Source organism: Thermochaetoides thermophila (genome assembly GCF_000221225.1).
Source record: "Thermochaetoides thermophila DSM 1495 unplaced genomic scaffold scf7180000011820, whole genome shotgun sequence".
Classification (NCBI taxonomy): Eukaryota; Fungi; Ascomycota; class Sordariomycetes; order Sordariales; family Chaetomiaceae; genus Thermochaetoides; species Thermochaetoides thermophila.
The window spans coordinates 2,358,422-2,377,832 of NW_006383036.1; the positions used below are offsets into that span (position 1 = coordinate 2,358,422).

A 19,411-nucleotide genomic window follows, 5' to 3' on the forward strand; every position below is an offset into this window, starting at 1 on the left:
GGACTTTTCCCGGGAATAGGTATTTGGAGATGCCAGCCCTGCGTTGGTAATTGACGGAAGAAAGGTTGTACCCAGTTCCTACATGTTGGCATGACAGAATTATCGGCCTTGATTTTGGCTCGTCGCGGAGAAACAAGCTGAGGAGCGGGAAATCTAGCCACAAGTACAAGTTTTCTTCTTTTCTTCTTTTCTTTTCTTTTCTTTTCTTTTTTTTTTTTTGCCATGATAGGGCTTCCCTATTCGCGAACGCGTCGTATGACAGGATTCTCAGACGAAGAAAAATGCCTTGCAAAAACCTATATATAGGAGTCTTCCATTTCAATGTCGTGTGTAGGATCGTCGTCGATGGGCTGAGTTTCCCTGGCAACCGTGCTTCTCAATAGTCGATCAAAGAAATTGAATTTCCATGGATCTGTGGATATGGTAAATAACCGCCGACAGGGGCAAAATGGCCGGGGAAACGGCTGCCAAGCCACCAAGTGGATCGTGGGCTAAACCCTGGGTAGGCCTCTAGCCACGCCAAGAGGGGCCATGTGGCTAGGGTGTCATTCTCTAACCGTCGCCGTCGCCGTCGCCATGGTGACGACGGTAGGTCGCATTGGGTGGGAGCTGGAAAAATTCAAGCGTTGGACTAACGTTAAGAATCTGTTTTCAGGATAGCGGGAAAACCCACAACGACGATAGGTCTCTGCTTTGAGATGGGAAATCGTCCCTCTTGCACGTTGTATTCCGTAAGCAATATATCTCGTAGCCCTGCAAGACAGTAGCACTCGGCGCCCGAAGGGTGCGAAGATCACCAGATTATGCCAATATTGGCTTCTCTTGCTAACTCAACGCGGTGACGCGAAATGAACACGAGCATGGAAGGATAACGGGGCTCCCGACGACGGGATGCTCCATTCCATCGAATCCATCCTGTATGTTACGGCAGCATTGAGCAGCGTGAATCTGCGACATGCCGCACGAGCTGGCCAATTGGGCCAATGGGGGGCCGTTCAGCATGCAATTCGCAGCAGCACGCAGCAGCAGCAGCCCGAGGGGCCCTCTACTGCTTGGCCTCCAGCCTCCCCCGCAGAGCGCTAGGGAGGGATCGATTGGACAGCAGCGGGCACAAACGAAGCTGCACTGCTGCGCTGCCCAAAGACTAAAACTAAAACAAGCGCTTCTTGCATTCTGGCGACAACAACAACAAAAACCATCATCGCCCTCGTCGTCGCCCGCTCGCCGTCCCAACGCCCTGCTTCGTGCGGTTTTCTCGAATTTTCCCCCGTCCCCAGCCCGATCTTGGATCGCGCGCAGAAAAGTATCCCATTCGAGATGACGCTGCGAGATTTGAATCAATTAAACAAGGACCCTAGTCCCAAGCGAGAAACCCTGTCGCCGCTAGTGCTACCCGCGCTTCCGGTTCAGGCCCACCCCCCTCCAGGTTTGGGGACCATGAGCGCAGGCACGTTGGGCAGCCTGGGCGCTCTGGGCAATCTGGCAACCACGGGCTCGTCAGCCGGAACACCACGAAGGCTCAGGAGATTGCAGTCGGCCCATACCCTAGGGGCAAAGAGCTCGGCGCAACCGTCATTCATTTCCCAACACAGACTGCAACCGGCGCCATCGTTGCAACAGCTCCAGCCAGCGCTCCAGCCAACGCTCCAGTCCGTGCCACAACAAAACCAACCGTACCGCCCGCGTCGATCGCTCGGCCTGGCCAGCTTTGCTACACTTGCCCAGCAGAGAGAGCAGCAACTGCAGCAGAGCGAGTATCAACAGCAGCAACAGCTACAGCCGCCGACCCTCCGAAAGCTCCCCTCGCCCGTTCCTTCGCCGCGAAGTCATGCGAGCAGTAACCGCTCGCCCCAGAGAGCACGCTCCAACAGCGACGCACCCCCTATGCCTGCTCCTGTCTCCCAGTTGAACACCATGGCCCAAGTAGTCCCACGCCGATCTGTCCTGAGTCGGCGATCACTCGCCGCCGATGCCATGTCCCTCGAGCGACTGCTTCGTGAAGGCCCTCCCGACGGCGACGTCGAGGGCGCTATCGAGAGCACTCGTCTGAAGATCCTCGACCAAGGGATCAAAGCCGACAGCGACGGCATGGTGAGTTCATGCTGCTCGGCCTGCCTGCCATACTGTCACAGCTCCCGGCTAACTTGCACAGTCGTCCCTCAGAATCTACGTCTGGCTCATCCTGCTCAACTGCCCCATCATCGAGACTGATACTTACCTGGCCCTGATCCACCGCGGCGCATCTCCCGCATACTCCAAGATTCGCAACGACACCTTCCGAACGCTCACAACCGACCCTCTCTTCCGGCGCCGTGTCAGCGAGGCCAGCCTGATCCGATTACTGAATGCCATTGCTTGGGTGCTCCACGACGCCCGCGAGAGTCGCGCGCGCACCCCCAGCATCGCCAGCAGCTCCCGACAGTCCGTCGACCAGTCCAACAGCAGGCCAGGCACCGGCTACAGCGGCTACAGCAGTTCCTCACACCCCACCTCGTCTCCGTCGTCGAAGAATCGTGGCCGGGCCTTGACCTTGACGACCGAGGGTTCCGAGGCCAGCTGTTACACCGGCGACCACGGTACATATGTGCAAGGAATGAACGTGTTGGCCGCGCCGTTCCTCTATGCTGCGCGTAGTGAGGCCGAGGCATTTGTTGCCTTTCACCAGCTGCTCACAAGAGAACTGCCGGGCTACATTCGGGGCGCTATGGATGGTGTACATAAGGGTCTGGCGCTGGTCGATAAGGTGCTGGCCATCGTTGACCCGAAGCTGAGCTTGTACCTGTTGAGCAAGAATTTGTCGGCCGAGATCTACGCGTTCCCCAGCGTACTGACGTTGTGTGCGTGCACGCCGCCTCTGCCGGAGGTGCTCAAGCTCTGGGACTTTTTGTTTGCTTACGGCCCGCATCTGAATATCCTATGCATCGTGGCCCAGCTGGTCATGATTCGGAATAAGATCTTGGAGTCGCCGAGGTAGGACAGATCTCTCTTTTGTCGTCTCAAGAAGACTTTTTTTTTCTGACGCTCTCCCAGCCCCAACAAGCTCCTGCGATCCTTCCCTCCCCTCCAGGCCGACCAGATCAAGCGTACGACTCTCGCGATTATTAAGATGATCCCTGACGACGTATATGCCGAGATCGTCGCCCACGCCCGGTAAACCACGACCATCGTATGCCTGACGGCCACGATGCCCTACGACTCCCTACGTCCGGGGTGTCCGATGTTTGGCTTCACTCTCCCACACAATTTATCGTACGCGTGCAGCCGGTTGTCCCAACGACAGCATGAACGACCCCTCCTGGATCTATGCATTACCATGTCAGCACCGAGCGTCACCTATTAGCAACTGGCCTTTGAAGAAGATAAACAAACAGTACTGGGGCCGCGGAACAAGGTGACAAAAGCTCATCTTGCTGGGATGAGATACTCTTTGCGCCAAGACGGAGCACGACTGCCGCGACCGTTTTGTGTTGCATTTATCCGCAGACCGCACAAGGCCCTATGCCCGGTCGTCATCCTGTCATGGAAAGCTGGAGAATTATACCCTTACCCAGGTAACTGGTTATCTGGTTAGCTTGGACACTCAGAGGCAACTACCCAAGTTTGATGGCAGTATCCTCACCCTCTTTCTCACCTCGAGACAAGATAACCAGACCCGACTTAGACAAAAGAAGCCTTCCATCATCCGGGCCAGCACAGCAACCTAGATAGATGGAGGACATTTCCGACATAACCGTCGTCACAGCAGTACTTTATTACCCAGCCAATTTATGCCTTTACCAACAGCTTTTGATTCCGGTTTAACGTTCTATTTCTTGTTGGAACGATTTCATCATAGAGGACGGAACGGGTAGACAAACATATTTGGTTTTGGAAGCTGTTGGGGACGAACGATCAGTCAGAGGGTATGCATCTCTTTACAATGAGGAGAGCGCATCATTCTCGCAACTAGATCAGATCAATGGCAGCGCAGCACATGTTGCTTGTTGCTATACACTACCCGCTTAGCACATAATCATCTCGGCAGAGGCTCCGTCCCTGCTGGACCTCATTCAGCATGGTTTGTCGGATCAAATAGGCAACTTCAGCAATTTTCGCTCTATCATGGAGTGCATTGCAACCACTTGAGAGGAGAGGCATATGGCCTGGCTATTGGTCCTGTGATCTCTCATCCTGTTTATAATTGATGTATGATGAGTATTTTATTTTACCATTTCTTTTGTCGGCTGGATGGATGGGTTGTTGTTTTTATGGGCGTCTTTTTTTCAGACTCGGATTGGGATGGTGGGAAAAAAAAAAGTCAATTCAAGAACTTCGTTTGGTAGACTTGCGATAAAAGTAATATACTATTGAGCGAATGTGCGGTTTGCAATTTATTCTGTGCTGCTGCACTGCCTTTGTCTCGCCATGCACTCTATGTGGCATACGGCTCCTTAAATCGAGATCAGATCTAACCGCTTGGGTGGTCAGCTCAGCATTATAACCCAAGATACTAAAAAACGGCACGTATCTTCCCATAGTCCATCCGCTCAATGGCGAGAACGCCTGATCACCGCTCCCCACAGCTGGAAGGACCGTAGTCTCCTTAGTGCTGACCGCATGTACATACTTAGTAGTGTAACAATGTTGCCCAGTCCGCCGCCCCCAAAAGAACCAGGATATATATGCGTCTGCTTAATATTGAGTCTCCCCTTGTCCTCCGGGCGCTTTTATCAATTGCTCCCGCAGCACTATGTAACGATCAAGACCATCAGGGACATACTAACTGCAACTCAATTCATGTCTCTCTGCCCGCAAAAACCGGGCCGAGCGGTTATATAGCACGGAACAGCTCCGGGCCTGAGCCTATTTTGTCTGGTACTACCACATTTCGTTGTTGACTTTTTTTTTTTACCGAGCATTGCTTGCCGACACTCAGGAAGTCCAAACCGGAAGGTAATTTACCTCCTCCTCTCTACTTATTACCTACTTAACTTTTTATCTATCCCCATTCATTCATCTTTTTTTTTCCCTCCATCATTCATCCATTAACCTTCACTATTTACTTGTTTGCTCTTATCCCTTACTTTGTCGCCCAAGAGTTGCTCCTGTCCCAAGGGGTCGGAACCAACAAGGGCCCTCTAAACAACGTAAACTTCAAACCAAAGCCAAACCGCACCGCCGTCTCAACTCCACCCCTTGTCAATCCTCAAACCAGACCCCACGGCCCAAGCCCGTCCGCGCGCACACGGGAGTTAAAAACAATACCCCTGAAGTGCATCAACTCATTTTGTCGTCATATCCTGAACTTGAACACCTTTTCAAGAAAACCTGCATTGCTACTTCCTCGTCCTCGAGAACGACAACATATCGATAGTTGCTCCTTTTTTGTTATTTTGGCTGTGTGTGTTGTGGGTTATTCGCAGCAAAACAACTGGGGCGACGTACACCCTGAGTTTTTAAAACTTCTTGCGACATCGATACGTTCACTTTTTTTGCAAACCCACACAACCCGCACACTGCACAGAATGCCGTCACCAAAACTTTTAATCATCCTCCTCTGCTGGGGGACAGCAACACTCGCATCCCCTGTCGTCATCTTCCAGAAACAGAGCCCACAGTTCCAACTGCAACAACCATTTCCTGTCACCAGCAGCACAGTAGAGAACATCTCCCCTCAACAAACACAATCGGCCAAGCCAGTGCGGTATAAGTCCTGCGAAGCGACGTATGGCAAGGGATGGGAGCGATGTGGAGGACCGGTATGATGAACCGTCCTCTAATGAGATTGAGAGAGAGGAAGATTTCTAACGGGTGACTGGTGTTGATGCAGGAGAGCATCTTTTGCTACAACCCCTCAATCGGCCATGTAAGTTTTCATTCATCCATCCTCCCTGAGCTTCTCCTGTCCCCGCGGGACATGCGATTGACGCCTTGGCAGTCGTGCTGCGAAATCGACAACAGCCACTGCCCTAAGGGGACATATTGCGCCCCAGTCGCGGGGTACTGTTGCCTGGAGGTAAGGACTTGCCCCCTTTGCCGTGCTATGGAGATGATCTCGTGTGATGTGCGGTGTGTGTTGACAAATGAGCTTGTAGGGCGAGGACCTGGCAACATGTGCCCGTAACGCGGGGTTCGCATTACCAGAGCATGAGAACGATCGGTTTCCTGAGAAGAGTCCCGATCTCTAGAGAGTGTATGGGGTGCAGTGTCATCGTACTTCTTTTTTGGCATGTCGCATCATCGTCGGGGTCTGTTTTGGATTATAGGTGATTTGTGGGTACGGTTTCCGGTAGGGTCTACAAATGGGCGTTGTGCGGAGTGTGTATTTCCTCATCCATTGGATATATCATGATACCCTTCGGAAAGCACTTCAGAATGGTAGACGAGGAAGACAGCCACATGAGCTGTCACTGGGTTGCATCGTTGAAGAAGATAAGAACAAATACTTTGAATTATGTCCCGCCCGTTGAGAACGAGCCTCTTTAAAAAGAAAAAGAAAAAAAAATTTAATAAGCGGTGCACCCGTCCTTCGCAAGCTCAAAAGCGTGCGAGAAGAACGACTGCATGGCGGTATAATGGAACAGGATGCCACCGAGGACAGCAATGTGCCACAGGTTATGGCTGCCGCCAAAGTAGTCAAACATGCCGGGACACCAACGCTCGGGGACCTTGCTGGCGTAGATGCATGCGCCGAGGAAGTAGACCAGCAGTGACTTGCAAATGGGCGTGTAGAACTCAATGACCGAGGCAAAGCTGCGTGTGAGCGACAGCTGCAGGATAGGCAAAGTGCCCGTGGCCGATAAGGCGACATAAAAGGCGACGCGAGCCCAGGCCATATCTTGTCCATTAAAACGAGGATGCCAGGGTAGGATGACGCCGCCGATGCCGAGCAACATGGTGGTGGTCATGTAGATCCAGCGGCTGACGGGCTCGCAGTAGAAGGCAGTGTACTCGGTCGTCATGATGGACGCCGCGATCAGTAGCGAGATGCCAGTGTAGTCGACGCAGGCGAACATGGAGATGAGGTTGACGTCGGCGACCGAGTTCATAGTGTGCCAGATGATGCTGCAGACCAGGCACTGACAGGCGGCGAAGAAGAACATGGCCGCGACGAAGACGTCGGCTTTGGTGCTGAGCGAAAAGTTAGGCGTCTGCGGGTAGAAGTAGAGGGCCACGGCCAGGACGAGCAGCAGGCCCAGGGCGTGCGACCAGATGTTGACCAGCTCGTTGGAGAAGCCAAAGGCCGACTTGATGCAATCGAGCTTGGTCTCGGAGAAGCGGTAGCCGCGCAGGATGTGAGGGTTGATCCGCCACGGGACTGGCAGCTCCTCGTAGCGCAGCAAGCCCTGCTCACGGGCACGAGCAATGGCACGCTGGATATGGTCCTCGAGCGACTCGGCGGCGCGGATGGCACGCTCGATACCCTCATCAAACACACGCTGGGCCTCGTCGATAAAGCCCTCGGCGTTGGCCAAACCCTTCTCTCGGAACTTGGCTGCGCGAGCCTCCATCTCTTGCAACATACCATCGAGTAGCTCGATGCCAACCTTGGCCTTCTCATTTAACGAGCCGGCGGCTGCCATGGCCTCGTGGTAGCGCGACTCAAGAGTTTCCACCATAACGTGCAGCCTCCTACGACCGGCACCCATGACCTCCTCAGAGACCTGCGAGCAACGTGTGCGCACCGCCTGTAGCGTGTTAAAGGCGGCCGAGATGCTCGAATCCAATTTGAGCTCGCCATAGTTCTCCCAGTACTCCAGACGCTTCTCCAGCTCAGTCAGAAACAGGTCCAGCTTTAGCAGGATGCCCTCCTCGCTCTCCATAATGTGGTTGACGATGGACTTGCGGCGCTGGACAAAGTGCGAATGACGCCTCTTGCGGGCACCCGGGCGCTCCTGGGGCTGGGCGCCCGATGTCTTGCTCTCGACGGCATCGTGGGCGTTGAAGGTGAAGGGCCCGCCCATGTTGTGGGAGGCCATTTTGAGATAGTTAAAATCGGCCGCAGCAGCGACTGGCGAGACAAAACTCGGACAACCAAAAATAAGCAGTTGACGGGAGACAGGAGCTCCCTAAGGCCACGAACAGGCCAGAGTTATGGCCAAATAGTGGTCGAGGTGCACAGCTGGTTCACAATATGGCTCGGTTCGGTTCGGGTCGGGTGCGAAGAGAAACCTGGAGCTGGCTGCAGGTCCAGTGGCCTGGAAATTCAGGGCAGAGAGAGATTTTTGTTGGGCTGGGCGTTGAGTTCCTGGAGGACAATGGTGTTCCCTGGAGCAGCTCGCCACCACAGAGCAAGCAGACAAGACCTAGAGTGGACGGAGTTGTTTAAATGGATCCGAAACACCCGCAATCGGTAAGACAGTGGAAAAGGTAATGTTGGGTGTCGCCCCCAGAACAAAATATAATCAGAAATACGTCAACATGGACAGCCGAACGAACAGTCGAGGATAGAGAATCTGAGCCAGCAGCAGCACCCGTTCCGAACCGACCAAAATGAAGCACAGCCTACGCCTGTTCCTGCGCCTGTAGTGCCTGGGTAGAGGGACGAGAATAAAACATGGGTCCTTAGAGTAAAACGAGGGGCCTGTCGATTTAAAAGTGGATTTCCCTCGACCCCCGAGAATTCAAAAGCATCCCGCCCATTGCCCATCCAACGGGACCTGCTTGGCTACTTGGATCCCCCCTCATCTCCCGAAAGCCACGCACCGGTGCCATCGGTGCAGCAAACTCGCTGCATCGCTGCAATCGTAGCTGCAACTTCAGCCCGTCGTGCCGAGCGCCAATCCCCAAAACGGCGCCAAAACCTGCATCCAGCTCGCCCTGTGCCCGCGGACGCCCGAAAGCGCCCGTTAGGGTCCCCACTTCACTGCGTCGCACAACCAATTGCTGCCGTCATCGCCGCTGAGAGGCCCCACCTGCCGCATGCCCACTTGCTGCACGGCTTGAGGGGGTTGGCTCCATCAGGAAGTTTCGCCTTTTTTTTCTGTGGTCTTGGGTCCCTGTCCCGCCATATGTTGCACGCTCGAGCTTGTGATTCTGCGGCGAACAGAACTGCCGAGGTGAGCGTCATTGAAGAGCCCACGGGGAGACTCCATCCGCAGCTGTCGGTCGCAAGCATAACGTCACTGGCGCGCGAGGGCCCGTTGGATCTTGGACATCGCGATTTGATCCTGATTACGGAAGAGTAGCTGCGCGCTCCGCTCGCGTCGCCGTCGTTATCCCACCGCTATTTCTTGGGCCATCGCGATCGCATCGCAATCCACGAAGAGAGAGTGTCCCGACCAGTCTACGACCAGACCCAACGCTACCAACCCGAACCCCCACCGCCCCAACCCTCGATAGCCACAGCCCTAAATCCCCCCCCCCCCCAAGCAAACCACGGTCAACCACGCATCACGATGACGGTCGACGCATACATCAACGATCCTGTGCTGCAAAACGCACTTGAAGTGTCGCAAGCGGCGCGCGAGCAGGCTCTGCAGCTGGTAGACCTCGTAGCGCGGGCGACCGCTGCCCACAACGCGTCCAACGGCCCGCTGCCCAGCGAGCTGCTGGCCGAGATCGCGAAGCAGCAGAAGTTGCTTAATACCAACCTGGCTCATCTACGGGGTCTACACCGGCAGGCCCATTTCCGCGCGCGAGAGACCAAGGCCCAGACGGCTGAGAGGCGTCACGAAGTTGATGTGCTGCATTTGCAGCTGCAGAATTTGATCTATGAGCAGAGGCATTTGGAAGGGGAGATTGCGGCGTGTGAGAGCTTCGAGTATGCCTCTCCGAATATACCGCCCTCTTGCATCAGTTGCTGACAGAAATGTAGACATACTTATCAACAACTCCCTCTCATCCCTGTCGAAGAGTTCCTCGCTAAATTCCCCGAGCACGCCGAGTCCGACGAGAACGCCCTTATGGTGGCGCGTATCGCTCACGAGCGTGCCGAGCGCGAGGCTCTAGAGCAGCAGCGCCTGGAACTTGTTAAGCGCAAGCAAAAGCTAATGGCCGAGAACAAGAAGCGCCGAGACGATCTCGCCAGCCTGGATAAGGAGCTGGAGAAGTTTATTGATGTGAGTTTCTCCTCGAACATCCTGGCGGGAGAATATCAAAAGCTAAACACTCTATTAGGCTGCCAAACCCATCCAGAAGCTGTTTGAGAAGAACGCTCCCGGCTCTGGTTGAGTGAAATAGTGACTGCATGAGGCTTACATTGGCCTCGGCATGCTTGCTAAAGCCTGGAATGCTTGGGCCATGGGCTTCGCCTTTCTTCTCAGTTTCGCTGCTCACCTAAACAAGCACAGAGAGACTTACGAACCCCAGCGCTCTCGACGACGCCAACGTTATCTCATTGTTGGCGGAATATTTATTATATCTACCCGAGTCTAATAATTCCAGGCACGTGGCATGTGCGGGAATGACGAGTAGAGGACGATCGCGATGACGGTTTACGGCCTTCAACTGAACTTGCCGCGTCCATCGACGACTCCAGGGACTCATAGGGATCATCCCATATGAGAAAGCTCATAACAGCACGGCTAGTGCTGAAATCCTCTCGATCATGGTTGCGCGCTTGCCATAGGCAACTGTATGGCAGAGCGATGAGGGCTGTGGGTGAATGATGGGTTTAACATAATAATCGACTCAGAACCCAAGTGAAAAGTTGTCAATGGAGTTAGCGCCATGTATATATTTTTCGTGGCCCATGATATCTCCCGAGTTTAACTATGGAAGATCATTGCTCTCTTAGGTCGCTAGCTGTTTGGAATATATCAACTAATCCACCCGGTGATCATTCTGCGACCAATCTTTTCATCTCGACGCCCACTTTGAAGAAAGCCAACGCAGGTTTTTTTTTCTTACACTGGCCCTGTAAGTTACGTAACGTTTTGCTATCCCGATCGCCGTTGCAGATCTCGCCAAGGAAGACCTCCAAAAAGTGGAGCGATCTACAACTGCGCATGATTGACGAATCAAGCGGAGGTTTATTGATTGGCCTGTATCCGCCAAGCCTTACGACGGTCTTGGCACGATATGGGAAGATCGTAGAACGTCACAAACTCTGAAGATTTGCATGACCGTCTGCAATTACTGTCGGGGGGTGGGGGGGTTGGGGGGGATTATTCTCGCGTGCAGAGTTTAAGTTTTTCTGAGCAGCATTAGTGCTTTTGGAAGAACGAGGTATGGCCGTTCAAGGCGGTGATGCTGTTCCCTGCCCCCTTAACCATAGGTGATCTTGATCCAGAGAACCTCTGCATGTCCCATCACATCGCCAATCCTTGGCGTTTATCAAGGCCCCTTCCCTGACTAAATGCGGACGTGGAAGGCAAGGAAGGCAAGACCATGGAAAAAGTTTGGTAGTTTCCTGGATGTAGAGGAAACAGGCTGCAGCTTTCAAAATGATCTCATTACTGCGTGAGAGCCCATGCTGTGACACATTGAGAGGTCATAAAACAGTTCTCGATATTTGGCTTGAGTGAAACGACATACTGTTTTGTTTTCTATATCCAATATCGCTTCACACATGTCGTTGATGGCATGGTGCAGCCGAAGGATCGGCGGGCTAGCTATGCTGGCCACTATTGCCTTGTCAACTCTGGCTATTTTGTTTTGCAACGTTAAGTCTCAAAGACATGACTACTAGCAGCAGTCAAAGGACAATTCTAGACCTAGAACCCTAACAGGAGATGGCATCGTGATTAAAATGTTCTCCTACTACTGCCTGCTTATCCACATCCTTGCCTTCATATTCCCCCTGCGCGCAAGCTGGGCTATCTACACCGTAACACGGCGCTTACACAGAGCACGTGACGACAAAACGCTGAAAGATGTCAGTTTATACCGCCAACGCCGTGCTTCATCGTCCTCACTTTCCAGCCTTAACGCTTCGTGCTGCTCGATAGATGAGGGCTTCAACTCCAGCAGTGATGGGGATTCTATGGATACTGACTACACGGAACTTGGATTGTCGGATGGGGTCATCCATGCGATCATCATACCTAACTACAACGAGGATATCGACACGCTCAGAGAGACACTTGAAGTTCTGGCTTCCCATCCTCAGGCGAGCACCGCATATGACGTGAGTTTCCCAAACCCGCTTGAACGGCAGTCTATGAAACCCCTGACGGTTGCCCAGATTTACCTTGCAATGGAAGAGAGGGAGCCAAATGCTGAAGCTAAAGTCGTCACCCTAATCAATAGCTTTGTCAACAAGTTCCATTTCATCACCTTCACTCTTCACCCAACAGACCTCCCTGGGGAACTACCCGGAAAAGGCAGCAACATGGCATGGGCGGCACGAAAGCTGAGCGAACGGTACAGCTTTACACAACGCAAGGATGTGATCGTCACTGGCATTGATGGCAAGCACTCTCCAAACCGCCTTTCATCAGGCCCTCGCTAACCTTGTCGATCTAGCCGACAGCCACCTCTCCTCCAGCTACTTCAGTTACCTAACCACCCTTCATCTCTCTCACCCCAAAACCGCCCGGACAACCTTCTACACACCCCCCATAATCTCCGACCGCAACTCGCACACCGTCGCCAGTTTCGTTCGCGTAGCAGACATCCTCTGGTCCGCAGCCGGCATGTCCAATCTGTACCCCGGCTCGACCGTCGCGCCTCCCATCTCAGTCTATTCCCTCCCCCTTGAACTAGTTGACCGCGTGGGCGGGTAGGATGCTGACCCCGAGGCGATTGGTGAGGATTTGCATATGTATTTGAAGTGTTTCTTTGCGTTGAGGGGAGAGTTGAACGTGAAGGCGGTGTTGAGTCCGGTTAGTCAGACGAATGTGACTGGAGGAGGATATGGGAGGGGAGTGAGGGGTATTTGGAAGGATGTGAGGGCAAGGTATCGGCAGGCGTTAAGGCATATGTGGGGGGCGTTGGATAGTGGGTATGCGCTGAGGCGGGTTTGGGGGTTGTGGAGGGGGAGGGAGCAGAGGAAGATATCGTTTCAACCGCTTCACATGGCTCTGTGAGTTTGAACCTGATGAACTCCTAGTTGAGAGCTAACCAACAAGGACGCAGCGGCGCAAAGTATGTCAACCCGGGGACCTGCGCCAAGAACGACATCCCTTCCGGCATTGTGACGGACACCCTCCCCTCACCAAACTGGTTCCGCATAGCCATCCTCCTCCATCGCCTCTTCGAAGCACACTTCCTCCCTGCGCAAATGATCATCATAGTCATCACATCGATGCTTTACGTCCGGCTTACAGATTCCAACACATCTGACCCCCATAACGTAGCCTGGGTTTTCGTCCTCTGCAGCACCCTCCGCACACTAGGGTTTCTCGAAATCGCGCTATACCTCTTCCTATACGAAGACTTCCATGCTTTGTGTGTTGAGGCAAGGGAGAAAGAGATGCGCGAAGCGGGCTTGGTAGGGGCCATGAGCTTTTCCAGGAGGGAATGGAAGAGGAATTGGGTGGATTATTTTGTTGCTCCGGTGGTTGCGCCATTGTTTGGGTCGGTGCCGGCAGTACAAGCGCAGGTGCTGCACTTTTGGAGGACGGAGTTGAGGTATGAGGTTAGTAGGAAGGTTGTGAGGAGCGAGAGAAGCGGGGAGGACGTGGTGTAATGACCTTTGGGGTCCTCGACACACTCTTCGTGATATGTTGGGATGATAATTACATGATTCGTGAAGTTTTTAATCGTTTCCACAATCAATTACTCGATTAGAAATGACCTTAAAGGGGGACACCCGTTGATCGATCCAGCTCAGTTGCACCTTCACGGTTTGGCATCGGGGACCTCAAGGTCTGGAGAGCTACCTAAGGTCCGCATGAGTATAGAACTTTGGTGTTCATGCCGTGGGGCAAGAGATATGCAGGTAAACGATACTGCAGAACTGGCACTTTAAGGAGCAAAGAAAGTGTCGATGGCGTTGCGCCATGCTCCGTCCGACCGTCAACCTTTTGCCGGGCCGGGTTGTCTCCACCACTCGGCGTGGGCCCGGTCTTGTGGGAAGAGTTGGCCAATCAACGCTTCAAGAGAATGGAGCATCAGCCCGTCGAGCGGACCCTGCTGCCCGTTCCGAAGTGGAGACTGGACCCCTAGCGCGCCGGAGGTGAGACAAAGAGGAGCCCCGTCTAGCTCAAGTAGAGCACATAATCTTCTTCTAGTTAGCCATTGTTCGATTGTTGAAAGTGACGGTTGATCACAATGATCAATGGCACAATGGCTGGAGATCAAGTGGTGCTACGTCTCCCGTTTTTCAGTTCATTTAGGTTGACTTCAGCAACAGCCATGAGGCCTTGCCTACGATAGGGTGGTTTTGTACTCATTTTCGTCGGAAATAAAGTCATCGTTGCCTTACTCTGTTGGATGTCAAGAAGCATGCCAGTTGTTCAGTTACCGATGAGATCGGTTGCCACAAGGAGCCGTTCATTGCAAGCCAGGTAGGTATACTGTTACTCTTAGGCATCTCGTCGTCTCCTCAACCATTATGGTTGCCCACGATTTGTTTCGGATAATATAAATAGAGCAATTAGTTACTTCAAGGCCGGTATACTAGATTGGGGCTTCGCGATGAGTGTTGACTCCATTTGTGAGGGTGCTTGTAATGAGTTCGGCAGCTTCAGGATCGTATCATGGACAAGTCTTGGAACAGTCGCCAGATTTACGATAGCGCCATTAGCACGTATGGAGTTGGCATCTTTTCTGGAAAATGGCAGAGAGTAGATTGAGAGAATATCAGTCATGGCTTGATTCTTAAAGCATTGATGGCATTATTCGAAGGCTTTGCTCAAACATCGGGAGCGGTTGCTGTGAGAGTGAGGTAGTCATTCAGCGCAAAGAAACCGAATTGATGACTCGTAAACACAAACGACACCTGGATATCATGAGGGAAAAAAACACAACTGGCTGTTGAGTCGAGCATAGCGACAAGGACACACATGAATTGAACTCATCGTCGTGGATGCGCGGCTGTTGTCAACAACGGAAGCAGACTGCGAAGGCAAACGGCAGAAATCGCAGTCTTGGAGCCGCACTTTTTTGTTGGATGGGGCTTTTTGAAACGTGGAGTGGAAACGCTAAGCCAAGTGGGGCAGGCGGTGAAGTTTTTACGGACCCACTTTTTGGTTGCCCGGGAAGCCATCGAGCCGATAAGCTCTTATCCGGCTGGACATGTGGGGAAAGGCTCCAAAATTTTCTGGCTGCAGCAGTCTCGCCAGAAAGTATTTCTGCGGGACCGATCTGCTTCATCAGCCGCTTTTCCGTCTCCTACTGCCAACCTCCCATCCCCATCCCACTTGTGTCTGTTTTATCCCCAGGAGCGCTGCATCGTCGGTAATCTTTGGGCATTTACTACAGGAGTTTTATCTTATCGTTCTCTTTGTAATATTCATCCAAAAAAATGTCGTCCCTGCTGCCCGTCGCCGTCTACGGCCTGGAGGTCCCTCCGGGTGACATCCTGGTTCCCGCTCAGTTTGAGTTCCCTGCGACTGTGAGTTTAGCCCCAGCAGCGTCGCCTGAGACGAGCGATGAGAGTGGGCTGCAATTGCTGATTGATTGACTCAGATTCGCATCACCATGGCGGCCATTGATCCGACCGCTGAGCCAGAGACCGATGGCCAGGGCAACGTTCCCACAGTGCCCCGCTCCACCCTCAAGCTGATCAAGACGACCGCTGAGGAGGATGACGATGAGTATCTCGATATCGACGGCGAGGACAGCGAGGACGATGAGGAGTCCGACGATGAGGAGGTCAATGGCGGCCCCAGCGACCCCGCCAAGAGCAAGAAGGCCCGCCGCGAGGCCGCCATCAAGAAGCTCCTGGAGGCTACCAAGGAGGAGTCTGACGAGGAGATGGAGGATGCCGATGCCAAGCCCAACGGCAAGGGTAAGAAGGACAGCAAAGGCAAGGCCAAGGCCAGCGAGTCCGATGACGAGAAGAGCGACGAGGATGACGAGGAGGGCGAACCCAACTTTGAGGAGTTCGTCGTCTGCACTCTCGACACCGAGCGCGTAGGTACCCTGTCCCTCACTGATGAAAGAACTGCATCACTAACTTTCGCAGACCTACCAACAACCCATTGACATCACCATCACCGAGGGCGAGAAGGTGTTCTTCGTCGTTAAGGGCACCCACAAGGTCTACCTGACCGGCAACTACGTCCTGCCCGAGGGACAAGACGAGGAGGACGATGAGGATGAGGAGGACTACTCGGATGAGGAGTACGACCTGCCCCATGGTATTGAGCTTGAGTCAGATTCTGACTATGAAAGCGATGAGCTGGATGAGATCGATGGCACCCCTCGCATCAAGGAGATTGACACCGATGAGGAGGAGGAAGAGGCGCCGAAGCTGGTCGATACGTCCAAGAAGGGTAACAAGAAGCGCCCGGCTGAGGAGGCCGAGAACCTCGACGACCTGGTCGCCAAGGACAAGAAGCAGGCCGAGAAGCAAAAGAAGCTCAAGAACAACAAGGGTGAGGCTGTCCCCGCCGAGAACAAGGACGTTAAGAAGGAGGGCAAGTCCGACAAGAAGGTCCAGTTCGCCAAGGATCTCGAGCAGGGCCCGTCCGGTCCGGCTAAGGACAAGCTTGAGAAGAAGGAGGAGAAGAAGGATGACAAGGCGGACCTCAAGAAACCAAGTCTCGGTGTCAAGGTTGTCCAGGGCGTCACCATTGATGACCGCAAGCTCGGTACTGGCCGCACTGTTAAGTCTGGCGACCGCGTCAGCCTCCGCTACATCGGCAAGCTTACTAACGGCAAAGTGTTCGATGGTAAGTCTGACTCCATAACCTTGACGCTGGTCAGAGGCTAACTGCATGCAGCCAACAAGAAGGGTGCGCCTTTCACCGTCAGGGTCGGCAAGGGCGAGGTCATTAAGGGCTGGGAAATCGGCCTTATCGGCATGCAGGTTGGTGGCGAGCGTCGCCTGACTATCCCCCCTCACCTGGCCTACGGCAGCCGGGCGATGCCCGGCATCCCGGCCAACAGCACGCTCGTCTTCGACATCAAGTTGCTCGAGATCAAGTAAAGGGTGCCTTCCTATGAGTGCGCGTTCGGCGGGATCGATGTTTCCTTCTCGGCATATAATACTCTACTGGCCCGCCATATGGGTTTAATGTTGTTAGCCCCCTGGGTGTTTCTGCTCCAGGTCTTGGGGAGCTTCTGACCTAGGAGTGGACGCGCTGTTGGAGGGGATGACGAGGTCGCATGGCACACGGGATGGGGACAAAAATGGATGGCCTTTTCCTCTGTACTGGTTGTTTACTATTTAGGCGCAATGGTGTCCGGCAGTTAACAATGCATGTGTTTCGGTCCGCCGGTTGTTCTTTTGATGGATGTCTCTGGTGACGGAACGCAGCCTTCCCTTCTTCCATTGTTGTCGCGCAAACGAGGTGTCTATGGGGAAAGACCCCGACTAACGCTTACTCTTCCAGTAGTGTATCGTCGGAGGCCCTCTCCCCATGGAAGTCTACAGGTCACAGGATGAAACACACAGAGAAAGAGCCTCCTTACTCATGCCCTTGCTTTCCTCAGTGTCCGCTCCGAGGAAATGGACCCCTTAAAGGTCTCTCGTCAAAATGTTTTTCTTTACTACCCCGTGGTTGTTGTTTGCCAACAAACCAGCACTTTCGTTATCCATTATCGGCACTTAATGTAGACACTTAACTGCACGTTGTTTTATACTAACCCACAGGTGTTTTCTTACCAACCAGTATTGCATCTGGCGCGAGCCCCATGCAAGAGGAGGAGTCCGACATGAAGCCTGGTGTTGGCATTGGAGACCGACAAGGCCTGTTCGAGGACAATAACCTCTCCGCCGGGCCGGACACTTGCTCCAAGGCTGAGACCTGGCCGCCAGTTACGACGAAGACAGTATCGAGTTCGACAACGACTGCGAGTCCAGTTGCCTCAGGTGGCCTGACGCTACCCTCGAAATTGCGTCGTCACGGACTAAAGGTTGCCTCTGCGCTGAGGTCGCTTACCAATAGCTGTGAGTGTCTCTGACTGCCTTTATTTGTCTGGAGAATATGATATACGCAAGATTGACACCCATCAGCCTCCAAAAGACAAGTCGACTCCCTCCAGTTCACACCGGCATCAACATCTTCATCCTCGGCCAACAACAAATCCTCTTCGGGTCTGACTTCCGGCCTGCACAGAGTGTCCAGTGCCGTCTTTCGCGCCCCAACCATGGACCCGACCATTGTTCACCGCACTCCAAGCAAGAAAAGACCCTCGCTCAAGAAGACATTCCGACCTGTAACACCACCGGCGTCGTCATCGTCAGGAAAGAGCAGCGGCCCGGCAGAGGCTATAACGCCAGCAAGCAACTCTAATTCTGACTCGGGTAAAGCAAGCAACGCCTCTCCCGAGGCAGGCAACATGTCCAACTCAACCGGCAAGACATCGTTGTATTCCATTCCGAGGGACATTACCAATCCGAATTCGCCTGTCACGCCCAACTCGAACTCTAGCTCCATCAGCCCCAAGAGCCCGGCTTCTACCGCCACAACAAGCAGCAACCCCATCTCCTCAGCCAGTCCAAACTCTCCGCCTACCACACAAACCTCCTCCTCCCCGGCAAGTAGTCTCACGACAATCCACGAAACCCCCATCGAGAGGTGCTCGCCTGGTATCACAACCGTTGAGAGAGCTGCTGCAGCCAAGATTTTCCTGGAAACACATTTTCATGCCCTCCTGGCGCCCGGACCGACGGCACGACAGTTGCGTTTACAAGCGCTGGAGGCAGAGCTGTTTCATCTCTCCCGAAAAAGGGGAGGGGGTTTAAACGCCATGGAAGCCCAACAGGCACGGGAGAGGTTCTATCAAGGGGAGAGCGACTACCTCCGGGAAGTGCGAGTCCAAAAGGCCAAATGCACAAGAGCACTAGCTGGCAGAGGAGGAAAAGTCTGCGCGGGATACGAGACAGTCAAGCTTTTAGGCAAAGGGAGTTTCGGCGTCGTCCGTCTCGTCCGGGACAGGGGGAATGGCCGTGTGTACGCGATGAAAGTCATCCGCAAAAGCAGGATGCTCCGTACTAGCCAGGAAGGTCATCTCCGCGCCGAACGGGACATCCTCGTCGCGAGCGAAGGGTCGCGATGGATTGTCCCACTAGTCGAGGCTTTCCAAGACCTGACAAACCTCTACCTGGTGATGGAGTACATGCCGGGAGGTGACTTTTTGGGACTCTTGATCCGGGAGAACACGCTGCACGAGACGGTGGCCAGGTTCTACATCGCCGAGATCATCTTATGCGTAGAGGCCGTGCATGCACTGAAATGTGTGCACCGCGACATCAAGCCGGACAATTTCCTCATCTCGGCGACAGGCCACCTCAAGATCAGTGATTTCGGACTGGCATTTGATGGCCAGTGGGCGCATGATGCCGCGTATTATAATCAGCAGAGGTAGAGCCTCGTGCGGAAGTTGGGGATTTGTGTGGAGGGGGATGGGCAGGATCGGGTGAATGACGGAGTAA

At 53.6% G+C, this 19,411-nt stretch overlaps 5 protein-coding genes across 5 annotated transcripts; 4 read left to right on the forward strand and 1 right to left on the reverse strand.

Moving 5' to 3' along the window:
* Positions 1-891: 891 nt before the first annotated feature.
* Positions 892-3,154, forward strand: CTHT_0056330 (uncharacterized protein; the record flags this gene model as incomplete). The annotated part of the gene is made up of 4 exons (XM_006695895.1): positions 892-917; positions 1,161-2,091; positions 2,153-2,970; positions 3,031-3,154. The coding sequence occupies 4 exons, from the start codon at positions 892-894 to the stop codon at positions 3,152-3,154; spliced, it is 1,899 nt and encodes a 632-aa protein (XP_006695958.1).
* A 3,331-nt stretch (positions 3,155-6,485) lies between these two features.
* CTHT_0056340 (adipor-like receptor-like protein) lies at positions 6,486-7,958 on the reverse strand (the record flags this gene model as incomplete). The annotated part of the gene is made up of 1 exon (XM_006695896.1): positions 6,486-7,958. The coding sequence occupies one exon, from the start codon at positions 7,956-7,958 to the stop codon at positions 6,486-6,488; it is 1,473 nt and encodes a 490-aa protein (XP_006695959.1).
* Positions 7,959-9,377: 1,419 nt separating this feature from the next.
* On the forward strand, positions 9,378-10,152 carry CTHT_0056350 (uncharacterized protein; the record flags this gene model as incomplete). Its single annotated transcript, XM_006695897.1, has 3 exons — positions 9,378-9,742; positions 9,797-10,040; positions 10,099-10,152. 3 exons carry the CDS (start codon positions 9,378-9,380, stop codon positions 10,150-10,152), a joined length of 663 nt encoding a protein of 220 aa, XP_006695960.1.
* A 1,214-nt stretch (positions 10,153-11,366) lies between these two features.
* Positions 11,367-13,552, forward strand: CTHT_0056360 (uncharacterized protein; the record flags this gene model as incomplete). The annotated part of the gene is made up of 5 exons (XM_006695898.1): positions 11,367-11,382; positions 11,871-12,049; positions 12,107-12,285; positions 12,395-12,643; positions 13,000-13,552. 5 exons carry the CDS (start codon positions 11,367-11,369, stop codon positions 13,550-13,552), a joined length of 1,176 nt encoding a protein of 391 aa, XP_006695961.1.
* Positions 13,553-15,331: 1,779 nt separating this feature from the next.
* CTHT_0056370 (uncharacterized protein) lies at positions 15,332-19,344 on the forward strand (the record flags this gene model as incomplete). The annotated part of the gene is made up of 6 exons (XM_006695899.1): positions 15,332-15,421; positions 15,496-15,942; positions 15,995-16,703; positions 16,755-16,956; positions 17,646-17,923; positions 17,990-19,344. 6 exons carry the CDS (start codon positions 15,332-15,334, stop codon positions 19,342-19,344), a joined length of 3,081 nt encoding a protein of 1,026 aa, XP_006695962.1.
* Positions 19,345-19,411: the final 67 nt, after the last annotated feature.